This window comes from Equus quagga, chromosome 16 (genome assembly GCF_021613505.1).
Source record: "Equus quagga isolate Etosha38 chromosome 16, UCLA_HA_Equagga_1.0, whole genome shotgun sequence".
NCBI lineage: Eukaryota > Metazoa > Chordata > Mammalia > Perissodactyla > Equidae > Equus > Equus quagga.
Window position 1 is genome coordinate 29812472 of NC_060282.1, and position 21898 is coordinate 29834369.

Consider the following 21898-nt stretch of genomic DNA (forward strand, 5'->3'; position numbering starts at 1 on the left):
GAGTGACAAACTTGGAACTTGAACTACCTGTTGTGGGAAAAACTATATTATCTAGTAAAGCTCTGGTCATAAGACAGTGCCTGACAACTTCAGTAGAAGATTTGAAAAGATCTCTTACAATATAAAGAAAAGATCTGTGATTTTTGCCCATATTCTGTTTTTTTCTCTCCCTTACCTCTCTCTTTTCATCTCTGATTGAAGTTTATATTAAATTTACAACTCTTTCCTTAAAAATTTAGGAGGAAGTAGCTAGAAGCAAGATTATAAAATTAACTGTCATCCTTTTTCTTTGGGAGATAAGGAAAAAAAATAAATTCCAATATCAAGGGAGAACAAATTCATTAATTAATAGGCTTATGAATTAGTATTAGTTTTGAAAGGGCCATGAGAAGAGGCACTAAAACTTTATTGTTCCAAAAGACCTGCAATGTATGAGAAGAACTCTGATAATTTGGATTATTCAGCAAATATCCACTCCTCTCTCCTCCTTGAAGGGAGAGTAGACTTCCCCGCCCTGTTGACATTGGGTGACCTCCTTGGCCTGTGGGATACTAGCAGAACTGACACTCACAAAGGCTTGAAAAGTACTCGCTGGGTGAGGCTTGCTGTCTTGAGCCTCTGCCACAGCAATGAGAAGAGGCTTCCCAGGCAGCTGCTCTCCCTGCAGCCTGAGCCCCGCGATGAGCATGCGTGGAGCAACCTGAATTCAACCCTTGGGGAAGAAGAAAGCCCACTGGATCCTCTCCTTGAAGCAATGGGGGCTGAGCCAAGCTCAGCCCAGCTACCAACCAACCCAGCCCTCAGACACATGAGTGAAAACAAGGATTGTAGGTTTAAGCTATTGAGTTGGGGATAGTCTGTGGTGAAGCAATAGCTGACTTATATAAAAGCTAATTAAATCACCCCAAACCTCTGGAACTTCCTCTTATGTTTGCCAGAATCAAACCCCACTGAAGTTTGCTAATGCGTGGAATTATACTTCAATCTGACATTTCTTGATAATTCAGTTTCATAAGTAAAACTAACTTTCATTTTCATAGTTACCTGTGTTTTTCTGAATATTTTTTTTGGCTGCAATTATTTTTAGCATATTGATTTTAAGCATCTTAGACTGAAGTGTAGACTCTTTGAAGTTGGTATTTTAAAAAATAGTATCATTAAGAGTAAGTAGCTCAAATTAATTTGCCATCTGGTCTAACTTTATACATATATTTATGTAAAGATTCACTGTCATGTGTGAGATGCTTTGATAAAGATATATAAAGATATATGTAGGGGCCAGCCCCATGGCCAAGCGCTCCCCTTCAGGGGCCCAGGGTTTTGCTGGTTCGGATCCTGGGCGCGGACATGGCACTGCTCATCAAGCCATGCTGAGGTGGTGTCCCATATGCCACAACTAGAGGGACCCACAACTAAAAATACACAACTATGTACAGGGGGGCATTGGGGAGAAAAAAAAACAAGGAAAAAAAAATCTAAAAGATATATATAAAGTTATACCAAGTCTTATTTCCCACTGATCTAGTATACTTGTTGAACTTGTGATTCATTTAGCACACATACAAATCAAAACAAAAGACCTCTTTTTCTGATTTTAATTTTCAGTAGTAAATCCTTGTATTTGACTTCAATGGAGAGAGAATAAAAATAGCCAAATTTGCCTATCGAAAGTTGATTTATTTTTTATGTCACATTAAAAAGGAAAGGGCCTGGCATGATGTTTTCTCAATTCTCCAATTTGGTCCTAGTACTGCAACCAATTTCACTGTAATTCAATACTCACTGACTTTCTGCTATTTGCAACATCCTGTGTTGAGCTTTGTGGGTGACACAAAGATAAGTTTATAGATCTTGCCTTCAAGGTGTTCACAGCTTAGTAATTAAATAAAAATCTTAATTCTTGAAGGGAGTAGGCCAAAGGGCACAGAGACTTCCCAAGAAAGCTACAATCTCATAAATTCAGAAATATTAGACTTCTTGAATCAAAAAGCAAACACACAAACAAAACTCCTCCCTAAAATCAGCACCACCACCAACACCAAAAAACCAACCTAGAGACTTGAAATGTTCAAATATTACTGCTTCAAGATTAGTAACTAAAGGTAGATATACTTTGTCAAGTTGTATGTTTAAAATAATTTACTTAGGAAGGCTACACATCTCTGAGTTCTCTGTAAAACTATCTTAAACCATGCTTTATAAAATATTTATGTTCAGTCTACTCATAGCTGTGCTATAAAGTATTTGGTGAAATGATTAAAAATTTTATCGTAAGTATCTATTTTACGACACATTAATGAATACACTAAAATATTATCTCACCAAATAAAATACAGTCCTGCGATGCATAATGACATTTCTGTCAGTGACAGACCGCATATATGACAGTGATCTCATGAGATTAGTACTATATAGCCTAGGTGTATAGGCTATATACACCATCTAGGTTTGTATGCCATCTTGGTTTGTGTAAGTATGCTCTGATCTTTGCACAATGACAAAATCACCCAATGACGCATTTCTAAGAACATATCCCCATCGTTAAGTGATACATGACTGAAATTTCCTCTGCTTTTGATGTTTTGGTTCCTTTCATTTTAGCCTGTCAGTTTTTTGGTTGTTTTTCTTTCTTTATTTTCTTTTGGCGAGGAAGATCAACCCTGAGCTAACATCTGTGCAAATCTTCCTCTATTTTGTATGTGGGACACCACCACAGCATGGCTTGACAAGCAGTGTGGAGGTCTGTGCCCCAGATCTGAACCTGCAAATGTGGCACCATGAAAGTGCAGCGTGCAAACTTAACCACTGTGCCACCAGGCCAGCCCCTTAGCCTGACAGTTTTTAACTGGAAGAAAACATTCACGGATACTCTGCCTAAAATATTGCTTATTGTACTCTAGTCTCTAAAAGTTTAAGTGATGTTGCTCCATTGTGGACATCTAATTATTGGAAAAAAAGGAATGGCTTCTGGGTTCATGTCACTAAGTTACTGAGACAGAGGTATAACTATTACTCATATTGTAGGTATATGACCCTTTCAATTCGTAGGAGGATAAAACCTTAGTAAGAATGTTTTAAATCTAGTAACTTATATCATCATAATAAATGACAGAAGTGGTGCTATGTACTTATTGTTTGCCCTGCAAATCCACTGTTCACCATTCTCCTTAGGTTTGGACAGTGGGAAGTACAGGAAGGAGAAGAGAGGGAAGGAAGAAGGTGAAGGAGAGGTCCTTACTTCCCTGACTCCCTGTGGGGAGGTATGGGGTTCTCAGTGGGCTCCGGGATCTCTCAACCAAAGGGTCCACCTTCTGTCAGCAACCTGCTTCACACAGCTCTCTCTGTCTCTGAGTTCACATAACTGTTCCTTCCCTTCACCTCTTCAGGCCTCGTGATGGTAACAACACATTTCTCCTACCAGCCCTTTAAAGAGCTCAATGGTGGCTGTTTTCTGGATGCCAGAGAAGCTGGTGGAGGATGCTGCAATGCAATTGAGTTCCCTGATCTCAGGAGGAATAATGGGATCCAAAAGAGGTAGGAAATGGTACTTAACCATCAGATATAAGGGTAGGTTTAATTAACACAATAACTATTGGCCAGAGGAATAAAGCATTCTAATCTGTAGGAATCTCTGGTGATAGCTAGTTAATCTCAGGGTTCCTAAAAATAAAACCGGTAGGTAGCATACGAAGGTCATGTTTGGCACACATAGGAAGAAAAATTATATATGTCTTGGAGGACAGAAATTGAACTCAAGTTACCCAGGCGGAAATTCACTGCTTCTTACTTATTTCCTGGATCGAAGCCAATTTGCAGGCTGGGAACCCCTCCACCGAGTGGGAGGAATCTGTGGCCATTTATCAGGCTACCGCATACTAGGGAGGGGAAACTATCCAGACCTTCCAAGAGTTCTTAGATCCTGGCTCTGAACTGATACTAGTCTTCAAACACCCTAAATGCCACCATGCTAACATGGTCTACCAGCCAGAGTGGGAGCTAACGAAGGGCAGGTGGTAGATCAGGTCTTTGCTCAGCCTCACAGATAGGCCACTGGGGCCCATGGCGCATCCTATGGTTCTTTCTCCAGTTCCAGAATGTGTAGCAGGAACAGATATAGAACTCTGTTTGAAGAACAGAAGTTGAAATTCTTACGATAAATATTTTAATTAGAGGATCTGATAACATGGAGTGGAATAACAAAATTCCAGCACGTCCTGATGGATTTGACACAGGTAATTTTAGCAGCTACAGTGTGACCGGTATAATCATGCTACGGATTTTCAAAATTCATTTGGCTTATATTAAGATACATGATTTTAGTTTTGAATTGCAAATTTCTACCTTGTCAATATCATTAAATGTGAATTTGGAAATGCTGATAGCATTTTCAAGTAACGTTATGAAAGTATTTGCAATATACTGGAGAAAATGCTTAATGTTGATACTATACCAGGAGAAATAAGTGCACTTGGATTCTGTTGATAAAGTCTATTTCTATACTCATGGTTCCTTATTATAGGTTTAGATTAGACTTTAGTGATGACAGTTTTACATAGTGTCATCAAGAAGCTACATTGTTTAGAATTATGCAGAAAATGTAGAAAACTATATTTGATAATAACCTGTGTAGCAAATCTTTGATTCATCAATATTTTTCTATTTTCCAAAATCTGCAGTCCATCAGAACAGTGCATGTGAGAGTAGATTAATTGTAGGTCAATATTTTAGCTAATAACTCCTAGACAGATGATGACTGGATGGATGTAATGATAAAGAGATAGATAAATAGCTCTGAGCCAGTCAGAATAGACTACGTCAGGTATCATGGGAATAGATATACTTAGTAACTGGAAGAATTCCACACTGGTTCCCTAAATGAAGCGAGGGAAAATCTGGTAGGAAGGACTGAGCGAACACTCTGGGCACCATGCCTCCCTGCTCCTTTACAAGATAATACACTAAATGCAATTCCAAACCCTGGAGGGAGAAAATACAGATATTAGAGCTACAATGAAAGATCTGAGGGATGCGAGGATCAGGATTCCTACCACATTCCCATTTAATTTGCTTGTTTGGCTGGTGCAAATGCCAGATGGATCATGAATAATGATAGTAAATTAATGCAATCTAGTCAGGTAATGATGTCAAGCACATCTGGTGTTGCAGGTACAGTGTCTTTACTGAAACAAATCAGTACATCAACAGTCTCTGGTGCCTAGTGTGCAGCTAGTGACTAGCAAACGCTCCCCCCAACCCATTTCAATCAGCGAAGATAATCAAAAGCATTTGCCTTCAGTGGCAGGAACAGTGGTATATTTTTACTGTCTCGCTCCAAGGGCTATGTCAACCTTCCTGCTCTCTGTCATAACATTGGCTGGAGGTTCCTTAATCAGCGGAATATCATGCTGGTCCATGCATTTATTCAATACTCCTCACATGCCCACTTTGGGTGTGTTATTTGTTTCCTGCCTATCTTCTGACTGATATAAATATCATGCTTTTTCCAATGTTGTAAACAGTGAGAGACAACTCAAGAAGATGATGATGAAAACTGAGGAAAACATATTTAAATTAGTGGCACAAACTATTATATTTCACTTACCAAAAGAGTCTGAGAGAACCACATCCTTTTCGAGCAGAGACACTGGGGAAGGCTTGTTGAATGCTAAACGGTGGAAGCTGACTGAGGCGTCACAGATGACCCCGGGGAACCCAACACTCCACTCGGCTTCTTGATTGCAGTGAGAAGGGTCCAGCAGCAGGCTGTGTGGAATGACCGTGTGTCCCTTGTGACCTAGGACATGAACACAACAGCATGTTTCCTATTTCATGTTAGAAAACTAAAAAACCAAACTGTCTACAAGCTATAGGTACTGTGACCCATAGCACCACCAATAAAATCTAAAAGTCTGGGTAATTTATTTTTGGCATGGGGCAAGAGGACCTCACACAGAGGCTTTGCAGTGGACTCTCCCATCACGGAGCTTATTGTGAATGTAGCTGAAACACGGGATCTGAAGCCCCTATGAGAGCCAAAGTAGAGGATGGGAAGTGGAACAAGTAATGTGGTCAAGGAGACACGGAAGGATTCAAATCTAGGCAGTCCGACCATGGAGCCTATACTCACAATTGATGGACTGCCAGCTCACATTAAAAATCTAAGCTAAATTCAGTAAACTAATAAAGGTTACACACAGCTTTGCATATTAGAACCATCCAAATGTTTCCCTTTTAGAGCCACAATTAGAACAGGAGACAGACGTCAACAACTATGGTTGAGAACTCTGTTTAAATATTGAGATTCCATCTTTCAAGATGGAATATTGGTTCTTCCATCTTTCAAGAACTTTCAAAAGTAAACTGTTAATATCTGTAAGTTCAATTGTAAATTGTCTCCCTCTTATAGAGCATTATGCAGAATCTCTCTCTCACACATACATACACCCTTGCTATCTTATTTAGACAAGTCTTTATCATTAAAAATTTGTAAAGCCATTAAATTCTAGAAACTATGAATATTTACAGAAAACGTGACATACTCTGAATTTGAAATGGTAAAAAAAATTTAACTTACAAAGTAGGTTAAGTTTTATGATAGAGTTAATATATTCTTTGAACTAATTCCAATCTTAAAGTTTATTTTTTCTTTTATTATTATTTGCGTGTGTGTGTGTGTGAGAGAGGAAGATTCACCCTCAGCTAACATCTGTTGCCAATCCTCCTCTTTCTTTTTTGCTTGAGGAAGATTAGCCCTGAGCTAACATCCAGGTCAATCTTCTTCCACTTTGTATGTGGGATGCCTCCACAGCATGGCTGATGCGTGGAGTAGGTCTGCAACTGGGATCCTAACCTGCGAACCTGGGCCACCAAAGTGGAGTACACGGAACTTTAGCCACTCAGCCATGGGGCCAGCCCCCTTTTTTTAAAATTATTTTATTGAGGTCACATTGGCTTATAACATTGTGTAAATTTCACGTGTACATTATTATATTTCAGTTTCTGTATAGACTGTGTCATGTTCACCACCAACAGTCCAGTTTTTATCTGTTGCCATACATTGTGCCCCTTCACCCCTTTCGCCCTTCCCCCACCCTCTTCCCCTCTGGTAACCACTAATCTGTTCTCCTTATCTATATGTTTATCTTCCATATATGAGTGAAATCAAAAGGTATTTTTCTTTGTCTGACTTATTTCAATACTCTCTAGGTCCATCCATATTATTGCAAATGGCGTGATTTTGAAAAGAAAAAGGTTAACAGCAAGCCTATAACTTATTACTTCCCTTTAAAGTACTTTAGCAGGCTATATCCAGTCTGTCGACATTGCTTATGCAAATAAACCTGAAATTTATACATTTATGGGGCATGACTAGCTGGAGAATTTGGGTAGTAATATAAACAGTGTCTTATCGGTATAATTAACTGAGTATAAAATAGGGAAGTTCTAAAACTGAGACAGCTGCCTTTTGTGACCAATAAATATTGCTCAAAATCTGCTGCTAATTCAAAATCAAAGTGCAAATGCAGGAGAAAAAGGACATATTTGCAGGCTGCTTCTGACAGTTTGGGGCTCTTCCAGAAAAGAATGTCTCATCTGTGTCTAGTGTTGACCTATATCTTTAAATCATTAGTTACATTTGCTACTGGGTAAGACCTGTGATTCACGTGAGTCTGCTTAGACAATTCCAATCTCTGTGTTAACACAAACATATTTCCAATGTATTTTTCAGAAATTAAGACATAGCATTACCTGTAAGTGAACCATCAACATCAATCAGTACCACTTCATGTTCCCATCGAAAGCCAGCCTTGTTCGGTGTGTGAAAATACTGGATGTCAACAAATTTTGCACTCCAACCTCCACATCTGTCATTACAAACTCCAGTGATGGACGTCACTCCCAAAGCTACACAGTTGGGACGGTCAAAGTTCATAAAGTGTATGGAAGATACAGTCAAGCCTTCACTAAATGGGAGAACCAGGCCTTTTGTTGTGCAAAATGCAGACCCCATCCCCAATTCATCAAGATGACCAACTATTTTAGCATTTTTAATAACCGCTCCATTGGTTTCACCCCATCCTCCAACAAAAGGAGCCAGGATCCTCTTGGTCTCGATTCCAGCCTCATAATTATTTACCATTACAAAGTTATGGAACTGAAGGGCACCTCCATTGACCCATTCTGCGCCTTTTTGACAGTTCCAAGTAGTAAGTGAATTAAATCTTGCAGGTATTGGCACTGTAGAAGTACAAGATCCTGTTTGCATGGGGAAATATTCTTCAAATATCCACATTCCAAACCAACCTTGAGAATGCACAGTGTTGTTAAAGAATTCTCCAAGAGGAACTCTTTTTTGGCAAATGTTTCGGTCATAGGATGGCCCATCAGGGTGGTTGTTCATTCGATACCAAAAGCCAAAGTGAGTGCCACCAGCAGCTGCATTGTGTCGTATGGTGTTGTTTGGGTTGGTTACCCAAAAGGCAGCTGGGGTCACATCATCATTCAGAAGACTAGTACTTTGCTGTACAAATACTGCCAAGTTATACTGCAGGATATTGCCATGTTCAATACCATCTTCTATAAAAAATGCTCCTCCCTTGATATCATATATAATATTCCTCTCAACCAGAAGGTGATGTGTGTTATGGATAGTAACAGCTCTGTTATAGGCCTGGTGAATTGCACAGCCTCTCACATAAGATTTAAACTGTAAATCTCCAAGCAGATGCCAATGTATTGGATATCGCCCCAACCGGAAAGCCTGGCCAGCATGGAATATCTGTCAAGCCCAGAAATCACAGCTATTTAGTGATACACATAGATTCACAGTTTGCCTGGCTCATATTTTCTTATTTCACAATATCTCCAATTTTATATTAACTCTTATATCTCCAATATTATTCATATTTATCATTTGAAAATGTTATTTGACCCCAACCCATCTTGTTTTATTCAATATATAACAGCCCACACTTGTTACCAAATAAATTAGTGCATAAAAGAATGAATTAATTAACAAAGCCATCTTTGACTCTTCTGCTTTTCGCTTTGGTCTATTACTAACCTTTTGTGTTTAGCAAAATAAACCTCTCAAAGACTTCTTTTCCTCCTTCACTTTGATTCTTATATAATCATAAGGAACACCTCTTAAATGTTTACCATGTGCCAGATATTGTGCTAAGTGTCTTATATGCATGATCACAGCCTTTACCACAATGCTATGAAGCAGCCACTTAGCATTCACTTCATTTTAAAGATGCAGAAATCAAAATTTACACAGGCTGAGTATCTTGTTCATGGTCCCAGAGATCCATTCAAACCCAAGCTGGTCAGATTCTAGAGTTGGTGCTCTTATTAACCACTCTGCTGTATGTTCTTTCAGTAGGTCTATGATCTAATGATCTAATGTAGAGGATGCCAGCATGCACAAGAGGGGTGTGTGTGTGTGTGTGTGTGTGTGTGTGTGTGTGTGTGTGTGTGTATGATCCCATAAGGTTGGGAAATAAAATGTGAGGGCATCTATTTATTTTTATTCTTCATCTAAAAGTAAAAAATAAACCACTACTAATATTTAATATACAGAATGACCCTGGCAACGTCACTTAGTCCATATCTCAGATGTCACATATGTGTAACATATCCTAGGAACAAGGGAGTTTCACAAACTACAAGTGGTGACTCTATCATCCTCAATGGTTTGTTTTCAGTCTAAGCGTTCCCAGTTTAATGGATTTATGGATTTTACTATCCTTCCCTCCCTCTGCCTCCCTCCCTTCTTTCCTTCCTTCATCTTTTTTACTGAATACTTGATAAACAATATGCTAAACTCTAATTATATAGCCTGAATATGAGTAAGATACAGAAAGGCTCCTAATCTCTTGGGGATACTTTGCATATTCATTCATTTATGTATATATTTGTTCAATTAATAATCAACTGAGAATCTGCTATATGCCAAGCACTGTTTCAGCCCCAGAGAAATCAGCAGAAAACCAGAAAGTCAAAATCTCTGAACTGAGTTTATGTTCTAGAGGGAGAGACTAAAAATAGGTACAATTTCAGGAGTTATGAGTAAATCAATGAAAACATGGGTTTGAGCAGTAATTTCAAATAAAGATGGTGAGAAAAGGCCTCTCTGAAGAGAGAACATTTGAGAAGAGATTTGACTGAAATGATAGCGTGAACCCTGCTAGTATTTGGCGAAGAAGCACTCACTTCAAGGAGAATGAAGAGCCAGTGCAAAGAAACTGAGACAGGAGTGTGCTCAACATGGTCAATGGACCCAAAGAGGCCCATGTGGCTAGCATAGCATGGGCCAGGGGTAGAGCCATAGGAGATGAAGTCAGGGGCCAGATGGGGGACATTGTGTGGGTCTTGTGCAAAGGACTTGAACTTTTTGTTTTAGGTATAACATGAAGCCATTGAACAAGGTGCAATAAGATCTGATTTATACTTTAAACTTTTTACGTTGGCTGTGCTGTGGAGATTCCATTGGAGAAAGGGTAGAAGCAGGAGGTCAGCTAGGAGAAACTCATAGAGTCCAGGTGATGGTGGCTTGGTGAGAGGTTGGGTAGAGGAGGTGCCAAGAGAGTGGATTCAGAATACAGCATTTTGTGAGCAGAGTGGATATAACCTGCTGAAGGATTTGATGTGGGGTGTGAGAAAAAAAGGGAAACAAAATTTTGGTATGATTAAATGGGTGCATAATTGGGTGTATTTATGTCTTATGTACATATTATGTCTATTTACTCATCTGTCTTCTCTACCAGATTATAAGTAGCATCTGGCAAACAGCAGGAGCCCAATGCTAGTTCATTGTATGAATAACCTTCGGCAAACCACTGTGATTTAACAATAATGCCTCTTACCTCCACATATTCTATTCTGCCAGTGACCATGTTAACACCAGGTATAGGAGCATGAAACATAATGCAGCCTCCAAACTGGTCACTTCCTATTTCTTCTCCAAACTTTCCTTGGAGACATGTCTGTGTAGCAAATTCACCTTTAAATATATTTTTAAGACATCACAAAGAAAAATCATGTCAAAATCCTCTAATTATATAAAGATTTTTCCCCATGCCTAACTATATTTTTTACTCACATATAATTTTAATCTCATACTGAAACATACTGAAAACATTGCCTTCACATCATCTCCTATACATAGTAAGAAAAGTAAGTACCTTCTCTTGTTCATCCTCACATTCCCCATAGTACTTACTATAGCATTTTTCAAAGATACTAAATAAGTGTTTGAATGGTTGAATGACTACTGTGGGGGATCAGAATTGGCCTTCCTAAAATGTGTCTCTTTGCCTTGATTATTTTTAAAAACAAAGACTCTGAAAGAAACTTTGACCTTCCTCCTAACAATTAAAAGAATTTAAGATAGAAGGCCTGTCCCAGGAGGGAGCTAATACCATAAGATAACTACAGTATAATCTGAAATAGAGGGGATAGTCAGAAAGGCACCAGCAAGTCCATTTTTACCAAAGTTCTGTCTTGTGGGTCACATTGTCTATAGATGGCCCAGCAAATACTTGTTTAGCAAACATTTGCTTTTCCATCTCCTTGTAAATTGTTTTCCTCCCCTTTGAAGTCCCAAACCACTACTCTCAACATCTTCTTTTGTCTTTAGCTCAACACGGGTTTTAAGGTGGTGGCTTCAGCCATTCTGGTGAGTTACTCAGTTTTCCTGAGTTTCTCCTATGTACACATGTTATTAAACTTTGTTTGATTCTCTCCTGTTATTCTCTCTCATGTCAATTTAATTCTTAGACCAGCCAAAAGAACCCAAAGGGTAGAGGAACTGTCTTCCTCTCCTAAAATACTGATAAAGGTATTTTGTCTTATTATCTCTGAAGCTTTACCCCAAGATTTGGGATTAACATAAGTAATGAAATCTTCTACTTGTATAACACTAGAATATGCATTATGTCACTTAATTCTTACAGCTATAGTAAGTGGGCAGAAAAAGTCTTCTTATTTTAAACAGGATGAAATTAGGTTTCACGGACATTGTGAGATGATGCAGAAGAACTGGGATCAGAACGTAGGTCATTTAACATTGAGTACAATGAGCTTTGTCTTATATTTCCCATTGAAGAAAAGGCTACATCTAAGCTGTATTTGTTAGTATTCAACCATGTATAGGATTGTAATGGTATGAGTGATTACACAAAAATATTTAAAAGAGAGTCATAAAATACATTGTGCTTCTTAACTGTATACATAAGATAGAGACATAGATATATTAACTATATATATATATATGAACTGTGGTAAGTTAAACACAGCCATGGAATCAGTTCTGACTGATGACATCTGAGTAGAAGAGACCCGTGTCACTTCAGGACCAAAGTAATTAATGGCTGTTGCTCGACCCTCCAGCTATCTCATCTCCTGTCTCAGAGATTGTGGAGGCCCATACTGAGATGGTTCCTCCTCAGCCTAGATCCTGGAATAATTACAATGAGCAGAGGCCTCCTGTTGACCTATATTGGACACATGTAGCATGAATGAGAAATAAGTCTTTCTAATTTTAAATCACTGTGATTTGGAGCTTATTTATTACTGGAGCAAAACCTAGTCCATCAGTTCTCAACTGGGGGTAATTGTGCCCAGGGAACATTTTCACAATGTCTGGAAACATTTTAAGTTGACAGACCATAGGTGCTAAAATTACCTGTGTCGAATCCATCAGGACAGGCCGGAATTTTGTCATTCCACTCCACATTAGCAGATCCTCTTATTAAAATATTTCTGGTAAGAATTCCAACTTCTGCCCTTGCTTCAAACAGCGTCCCATCAGGGAGTGTGACAGTGATTCCTAGGTGTGTGTAATTCAGTGGCTCAGTTAGGGTTATGTTTATGCCAGCAGCAGATACAGATGCAATGGTCCTTTTTTCATTCTCTCGTTGACTGTGTCTGTAAAAATTTTAACAAAAACTTTCAACATTAATATAAATTGACAGAATATTGTTTTGGTCCATTTGTTTTATGCTATTTTGAACACTTCATCTGTAATATATAAAATCTTTTTTTTTTTTTTTTTTTGGTGAAGAAGATTATCCCTGAGCTAACATCTGTTGCCAATCTTTCTCTTTTTGCTCGAGTAAGATTGTCACTGAGCTAACACCCATGGCAATCTTCCTCTATTTTTTTGTATGTGGGACACCACCACAGCATGGCTTGATAAGCAGTGTGTAGGTCTGCACCCGGGATCTGAACTTGCGAACCCTGGGCTGCCGAAGCAAAACATGAGAACTTAACCACTATGCCACCATGCTGGCCCTAGAAAATTTTTAAATATCATATAATATTTTGAATATGAATTTGAAGATGGTGCTTTACTCTCTCTTAGAGTAACTGAATAAATGTTACAAAGGCATGTCAATCAAATAAATATTTTCCAAGTTCTACACTTGTTCACAGACCTGTACTAATTTCTATAAAGTATTCAAACGAACTATTTGTTTATAACTTGGAGGATCACACTCAGTAGTTCTCAACTGAGGATGATTTTATCCCCCTAGGGGACATTTGGCAACGCCTGGACACATTTTTGGTTGTCACAACTTGGGGGAGGGGTGTGCTACTGGCATCTAGTGGGATGTGGCCAAGGATGTTTCTAGACATCCTATAATACACAGGCTGGCCCCACACAACAAAGAATTTTCAGGTCCAAAATGTCAATAGCACTGACATTGAGAAACTTTCACAAAGGGAAGGTGTTGGAGGTCCCTGAGGAGGGAAAAGAAATGATTGAGGTGACGTTTAGGAGGTCTCATTTCTACCAGTCCTTCAGTACACTCCAAATTCCTGCTACAGCAAGAGGACTTGTCAATTCTATAATATACACATTCATGTATTGAGTCACTCAACAAACAATCATTGAGTGTCTAGCCTATTTTCTAGGCACAGAACTAAGCACTGAGGATACCAAGTAGAAAGTACCCCTGACTTTAAGGAGCTGTGTGAGAATGCCTGACTGTGTATTATCTACTGAAGAGTGACTGGTGCTGTTAACAGAGACAAGCTTAGGGGAGTCACTTCTGTGTCTTCCTGACATTTCCATTTTGACTCTTCTCTCCCTTGGCAAATATTTTTCCTCCTTAAATACCAGTTCAAATGACAATGTCACATGTGAAATAGATAAAAAGTCACTTTTCTCAACCTTCCCAACCCTTCTTCTGGATTCCCAATACACTCTGCCTAATGCCTTCATTAGTGCTCATAGTCACCACACTGTGGGCCCATCACATCTACTCCTACTATCCTCTCTACTTCTCTGTCCTTTCCCCTACCTGTCTGCTCCTCTAGGTAAGGCACCCGTTGAGTCATTTTGTATGTGGAGCACCTAGTACAGTTCCTGTCACTACTCAATAACAGTTTTTGATTGATTAAACAAATTAATGCAGAATGAATTCTTGAGGGGAGGAAAGTAGGGAAATGAAGCCCAAATAGGAAGATGATGTAATATGCCAGGTGTGAGGGACTGAGGGTCTAAATTAAACTGAGAGCAGGGAAAGCTGATGGAAGAGGCATTCCAAGGGCAGAACCCAAAGAACTTGGTGATGTGCAGGAAGTGAAGGATGCTGATAGCCAGAAGGTCACTGGGGAAGTTTTTGTGACTATCAAAAGTAGACTGTAAGGGTTTAAGGAAAAAAAATGGATAGTAAGGATGAGATGGAAGAAATGGGCATAACGTTTAAGCAGTTTAATAATTTTCTCTTTAAAAAAGGAGATAAAAAGAAAGCAGCTAGAAAAGATAGGAGACCAAAGTTGTTTTTCAAGATGGTGGGTGGATGAAGAAACGCATAATTCCAAAAGACCCAGGGAAGGAATTGTGGGGGGAGGGGGGAGAGGAAGGGGAGATTAAGGATGCTCAAGATAAGCGTGCGTCAACAGTACAAGATCCTATAAGTGGTACGGAAAAGGGTTAGGCTGGTTTCTCCTGAATTCTCTTGGATTCAGACGATACAGAGATTTCTTTAGAAAAGAAGGTTCTAAAAAGTAGTTTTATATGTTAGGCACACCTAAATGTATTTTATTCCCTTTGTAATATATCTAACGCTTATATAGCACTTACTTTGAGCCAAGTTTAGCTGTGTTTTATACACATTAACTCATTCAATTCTTGCAGTAATTCTGAGATAGATAATAACAGCATCCAATTTTACTGAAGCACAGAGAGGTGAAACAATATGGCCACAGGCCTAGAAGGTGGCATTGCTGGGAGTTGGACCCAGACTGAATGACTTTTGAAGTAATATTCTTGACCACTTGCTTTACAAACTCTCAAATAGGATTTACAAATGAAATAGTGAACAATGAGTTAGGTTTGGTGGGGAACTCCTTAATTCTTTTTTTTTTCAGAGGAAGATTCACCCTGAGCTAAAATCCGCTGCCAATCTTCCTCTTTTTCTTTCTATGTGAGCTGCCACCACAGCATGGCCACTGACAGACAATTGGTGTAGGTCTGTGCCCAGGAACTGAACCTGGGCAGTTGAAGAAGAGTGTGCCAAACTTAACCACTAGGCCACCAGGGCAGGCCCAGGGAACTCCTTAATTCTTGTTTCTTAAAACTAAATATCCCTAAGCTAAATTCTAAACCTACTCTTTTATTTCATACACAAAGTAATAAATGAGGACTTTCTATTCTATTAGTAAGCCCTGTCATTTCTCTGCCTTTTAATTTTGCCATTATGTAATTAAAATTTCTTCCAAAGGCAGAAAAAAAATGGGCACTTATAAAGCTAAGTATATATTTAAATTCTTCCTAACATCTGCATGTTTATTTTTAACTTGGAAAATGGCAAACTCAAAATGCCATCTTGAATTTTAATTTTAAATTGAGTCACAACTTTAACACAATTTATCTATTTCTTGTCATAAATTACTATTTATTCCCTGATAAGCATTACCATATCCAATTTTGCTATTACACATAATTTGAACAATAAAGCAAAAATAAAGTTCCTCTTTTTCCCTCTCCCCACTGATATTCTTTGTGTAGCTATATTTGCTTTGTCCTTATATTTCTTATTTGCTAAAACACATAACTAAACAGAAATTAAGGGTCATGAGCAGTTTCAACTGTAAAATGTCAGATGCGTAAAAGGTCACGTTAATCATCCCTCATTCTATAATGGTTTCTTCCTTTTTATTCAATCATTACTAACAATTTTGCTCCATGGGAACCACTGCCAAGACTGCAAGATAAAAAGAGAGTTCACTAGCTGCTTTCAGCTACATTCCCTGGTGACCCCAGACAAAGAAACTTATTTCCATTTTTGCATTCATTAACATATTTAGCCAAAGCTCTTTCAGAGGTTTTCAAATAACTTAATAGCAGAATGCTTTTTCCAAAGGAAATTGACATAAGAACATAACAACGAAAAACAAAATATTAGTATATACTTATTTTATAGGTTCAAATTATACTTCTTTGTACTGTAAATTCAATCAATGAAAACAACACTGGTGATCAACCCATTGTTAACATTTGGCAAATACATATTTGGCTATTCATGTTTTTTTTTTTATTAGAGGTTTCAAATATGAATCAAATATTTGTCGACTTTCCGAATCATCCCTCTTTTACAGAGTTAAAAAATCTCTGTTCTAATCAAAATTATCAGGCCCAGAAGACATCATACCTGTGTCCTGTGCTCGCAATTACAATCGTATCTCCTGGTTTCCACGTTACCGCTTCTCGTAAAATCAAAGTCCTTTCTCCTGCCTTTGCCGTTTGAGCCAAACGAGTCCAGATCACAGGAATAGGCAAACCTGGAGCCAACGTACAAAGCGAGGATTTCTTCACACACGTTTTCTCACTTATTGAGAGCTTTATGTATTTTAATCTTTTCCTGAATTGAATCAATTTGAGGAGGGTTCATTTTACCTTACCATTACATACATTTCTCAAAAAAGAAATATGCAGAATGCTTGCTTTATAAAAGTAACAATCAGGTTTGTAATAACATGTATGGGTCTGTAAATTGAGAAAACTTCCTTCTGCAACAATATATTCCATTTCTGACAATTTTTCTTTACAGGAACACAACATAAATGTGGCGTGATACTATTGATAAAATGGGCAGAAGCCTATTATCTTTGTCATTGCTGAGAGGAATTCCTTAAACTGATAATCTAGAGACAAATGAAATTTGTACATTTTTGAAAATCACATTAGCAGACATAGCACAAGGCAGGACAGTTGTGATCATAACAGGGTATCATGTGTATACATTCTAAATTTATAAAAAAGACCAATTATTGCAATATAGAAGACTTCAATATAAAAAGGACTCACATCATACTTCCTTTAAATAAGTTATCCTGATACCTCAAACATCATCAAAATCACTTTTATTTGCTGATAATTTTCCAGAATATAGTTATAGAAGAGTACAACTATAACCTTATAGTCATATTTTAGGAGGCCATTTTACAATACAAATATGAGTTGCAATCCTCTGCTTTCAGACTTAATGCCTTTTTATATAGATTAATGAATGAAGTAGACAATCAGTATGAACTGCGGTAAGTACTATATCAAGTAAAAGGTGTTATGAGGGCACATGGACCAGGGGTAAGAGGAAGTGCGTAGAGAAGATCCCAAGAGTGACCTTGGTTGTAAGTCTTGATAGTATGTGTGAGCTGACTTGGCCTGGATAAAGGGAGAGAAGGATACACAGGATTCAGGAGGGAATATGCAAAGACTGGAGAAGCTTGGCAAATTTTCGTTTAGACAGTTAAGAAGAGGATAACCTCTGGCTTTCCGGCTAGTCTCTCCTCGACCTATTTGAGCCTTTGGGCTTCCGTACCATGAAGATCCAGGATTCCCTCTCGCACGGCCAGTGTTTTAGCGCCGTATACTGGGAGCTCCGGAGATCGCAGGTGACCGTGCAAGGTGATGACTGCCTTGTGTTGAAATGGGGATGCTTCCGTCCCAATCTGCAAGGGATTTCACCAGCATCATTCAGAAAGTTAAAACTCAATATCTACAAGTCTCATCACTCAAAAGTTCTTTCCTTTTCTCCCCTCTCTTTTGGGAATGTATTATTCAGTTGTCAGTATCTTTCTTCCAAAAGATAAACCTCAAATATTCTATTCAGCCAAATATACTATGCCAGACCTTTGGAAAGTATGCTAATTAACTTCAGTCACATCTCAGAACTAATTTTTTATCTGCTCTATTTTAAATTCTACTCGTGATAATACGCTATTATCTTCCCATTGAAAGTGCAAGAATATTCCAGGGAACTTTTCCCCAGAAAAAGGAGACCTACCAATAACGGAGACCTACACAAAGATTAACTTGTGAGAGTTTGGCATAATTAGCTTTCACTTTACACGCAGTATTTTAGAATGACATGGAGAGAGGTTAGCAGTGAAGATACATCAGGTTCTCTGTGTACCTGAAGAATGCCTCCGTCGGTAATTAGAATATTTTCTGCCTGGAGTTCAATGTCAGTGTCATCAAATATTAGAGTTCCACCTATGAACCATACAATTTTGAAATGTATCACAAGGAAAGATATTACTAGAAGCTATTTATTAGATTATACATTAAAATTTAATTCCTTATTGCTGTCTGCTATCACTATGCACGTCACCTCACTTCAGCTCTTTGTCCATATAAAGTGTAAAAACTTCAGACAAGACCCAAGAGTTGATAAAAATCAGATCCTTAGGCAGATTATTTTCCCTCAGCCTTTTGTTATTTTAAACGCTATTAAATAGTGCACCTACATGAATTATAGTTCTACAAACACAGGGCCTCAAAATACAAATTAAGAACAAAGTGATTAAAATTAAAGAAAGGTACTTTTTGTAGAAATCATTATAATGCCAACATTAGCTCTGAACTTTAAACCATTAATTTGCACTAGCAACAGCTATAGCCTGATTAGCGTGATTAAAGAATGTGCTGAGACACTTTCCCAAGACTGATGTAAATCTATGGACAGTAAAACTTTACTTGTCCAAAGGTTCAATGCATACTAACTGCAAATAACTGAAACACTGCCATTATCCCAGAAGTTAAAACGAAAACAAAATGCAAAGGTCCTTGAGCAGCTAGAACCATTATGGTCAATTTATACACTGAAGCCCAAAGCACTTTACTCTTGCCAATGATTGTTGCTTTTACATGCACTGGTAACAGCTCTGGTTATTTAGTTTTCCATAGTAAAAACAGCATGTCAAGAAGCACAGAGCACTCCAGGTAACAACTGAAAGCAGGTCCACAGGCAAAGGTCAGAATCACGACTGGGCATCCAAGGGGAGTCAGGGGGGTCATTTAGTGCAGAATTTAACAAATCTCTGATTTTATAACTCCTAGAACTCCCTATACCAGTGTTTTTCTAAGTGAGAAACACCTTTTACTGTTGTGATCCCTTGCAAGTGCATAGGCACGCAGAACATTTGACTTTAAAAGATGCTTCCCCATACAAAAGCAATACACTCTGATATATTTTCTATTCTATTTCATTAAAAGATTCTGGTTGCAACACACTAAATAATTTCATACCACAAATGGATTGTAATGTTTAACTTAAAGAACTCAGTACTACACTCTGCATTAGAAACATGATACCACTATGGATGTTCATAACCATGAAGTTTAATTAAATTACCCTCAAAGAAATATTCCATAGGCATGATTTAATTAGCAGATTTTCTGAAATTTACCCTGAATAAGCAACATTTTCAGAATAGGAGTATTTTGATCCAACAAAATTGTCTGTCCTTTCGTAATAACAACTAGTGACCCTTCCTCTGGGGGAGAGTCTCCTCCCCACGAGAAGTTGGAGGACCAAGCATCGACATACAGGAAGTCAGCATTATCCTGTAATAGAATATGAGAAACTAAATTTAGAGGTTTTATCAGAATTCTTCATTCATTTCTCAAAAAAGAAATCTAAAACAGTAAACAGTTTCATTAAGAATAAAGTATAACCTACTTTAAATACGTTATAGCTGCCTGTTGGTTTATTTCAGTATAATAATAAAATGAAAAACCCATTACCAACTACTCTACAATCAAGAATAATTAAAAATCTGAAATCATAAAACTGATCTGAAATCATAAAAATAAAAATCATGAAGTCAAAAACATAAGCTACTTTAAAATTATTATAGTCACATCTCAGTTATTTTTTGGAGATATTAACAAAGTAAAAAGTCCATTACTGATTACTTCACCTCCCCTAATGCTAGTTTTTCTGTTGTGGAGATTACTACACCCAACAGCACTAGTACCGGTTTGGCCATGCCAATGCTTCTGATGTTGACCTGCACTGGAGCCCACCCTGAAGGAGTGTGGGCATTTGTCATGCAGATGATACATGTCTTGTTGGAATATTCGACATCACATTTGGTTCCAGCTATGGTGATGAGAACATCCTGCATATTTTCACTGTAAAGAAAAAAGGGGGAACAAAACATTGATGTGTCTCTCAAATTTCTAGATCACCCTGTCAAACCCTGTTACTGATATGCATTATTGCAAAAACAGTGATCTCACCCTACAATACAGCAAAGCACAGATTGACACTTTGTTTCAGTAGTAAGACTTCAAAATATTTGTTGGGAAAAATGTAAACAAAGAGGTTAAGAGGCCAGGAAATAAATTGTACAAACTAGCAGCTGTCTCAGTATTGGAGAAAAACTGCTTTGGTTCAATTTATTGAGAAATTCGATGTTGTTTTCCAAACAGGCACCTTAGAAGAGACTTTCAGGGATCATTTTGTCTATGTGCCATTTTTACCATATTCACAGACGCTAGAACTTAATCTCCATGTAAAAATGCAAGTCCAAGGGAGTTGTAAGTACTTGAGGAATTAAAATTGCCTTCTATGATTTAAATGATCTGCAGTTGTGAAGTCAGGCTTATCCACCTGAAGAATGATGAGAGTGTAGTCCATAAATTTGAGCCAAATAATGAATATGTTTTGGAAAAAGGAATCTGGCCAGTTACAATGAAATGGACCTGATGCATGAAGACACGTTTCATTGACCCAATGAAGCAGATCATAGTTGGAGAGGAGATGTTGAGGAAGCATAACAAGAAGGTATTTATACTTGTGAGATTACTTACTAGGATTTGGGGCAAGTTATTTAACCTCTCTAATCTCAGTGTCCTAACCATAAAATGGGATAAAAATATCGAATAAGGTAAGGCAGGAAGTTTCTATGGGGTAGGAAAGTGACTGACACAGAGTAAGTACTCAATAAATATTAGCTATTAGTACTATTATGTGACTCAAGTGTGACTTTTGAGCAGGTGGGTACACATTACATGACTGTATCTAAGCACCATGCTGGCATATGAGAGAGCAGGCGTAATGGCTTGAGTCTGGAAGTACACACTGATGGATGCGTATGTAAAGACAGTACCTGAAGCTTGATCCCACGACTGTAAGTCTGGTGCCCCCTGCTGTGCTGCCTCTCTTGGGAGAGATTTCGGTGATGAGTGGAGTCATGTCATTGGTATACATAAAAGGAGTCACGGACTGTGACAAATCCTGCCCATTGACCACACTGACTTCACAGACTTGCTCAGGTCCCCTGGCTATGAGAAAAGGATCAAACTGAGTACAGTTCGGCCATCAAGCCATTAAATATGTCCAAAATTCCCAAACATTTTCAACAACATCTTCCTTTTCCTGAAATCACCTTCCAGTATACACAGACTATATGTGAGGTAATAAAAATCTCTAGCAATAGCCAAAAACATCGCAAAGTTCATGCCCATTATCAACAGGAAAAAATCCGTAGACCCTCCCTCAGACAATTTTACACACCTCCCTGTTTAGTTTTCCAGTCCTAGAGGATCCGACACTGCAAATCAGACCAGGAAGGAAGGAAGAACTGCCAATGGCAG

General features: G+C 38.2%; 1 protein-coding gene across 1 annotated transcript in view; it reads right to left on the reverse strand.

The window, feature by feature from the left end:
- The window catches only part of PKHD1L1 (PKHD1 like 1), a 150669-nt gene that overhangs the window by 53330 nt on the left and 75441 nt on the right, over positions 1-21898 (reverse strand). The window contains exons 41-50 of the mRNA XM_046642192.1: positions 21412-21586; positions 20275-20431; positions 19705-19861; positions 18429-18508; positions 17835-17964; positions 16665-16794; positions 12689-12930; positions 10869-11005; positions 7750-8779; positions 5603-5794 (exon numbers count right to left, since the gene is read on the reverse strand). Of these exons, the coding sequence (XP_046498148.1) occupies positions 5603-5794; positions 7750-8779; positions 10869-11005; positions 12689-12930; positions 16665-16794; positions 17835-17964; positions 18429-18508; positions 19705-19861; positions 20275-20431; positions 21412-21586 (2430 nt within the window). The remainder of the gene's footprint in view (positions 1-5602; positions 5795-7749; positions 8780-10868; positions 11006-12688; positions 12931-16664; positions 16795-17834; positions 17965-18428; positions 18509-19704; positions 19862-20274; positions 20432-21411; positions 21587-21898) is intronic.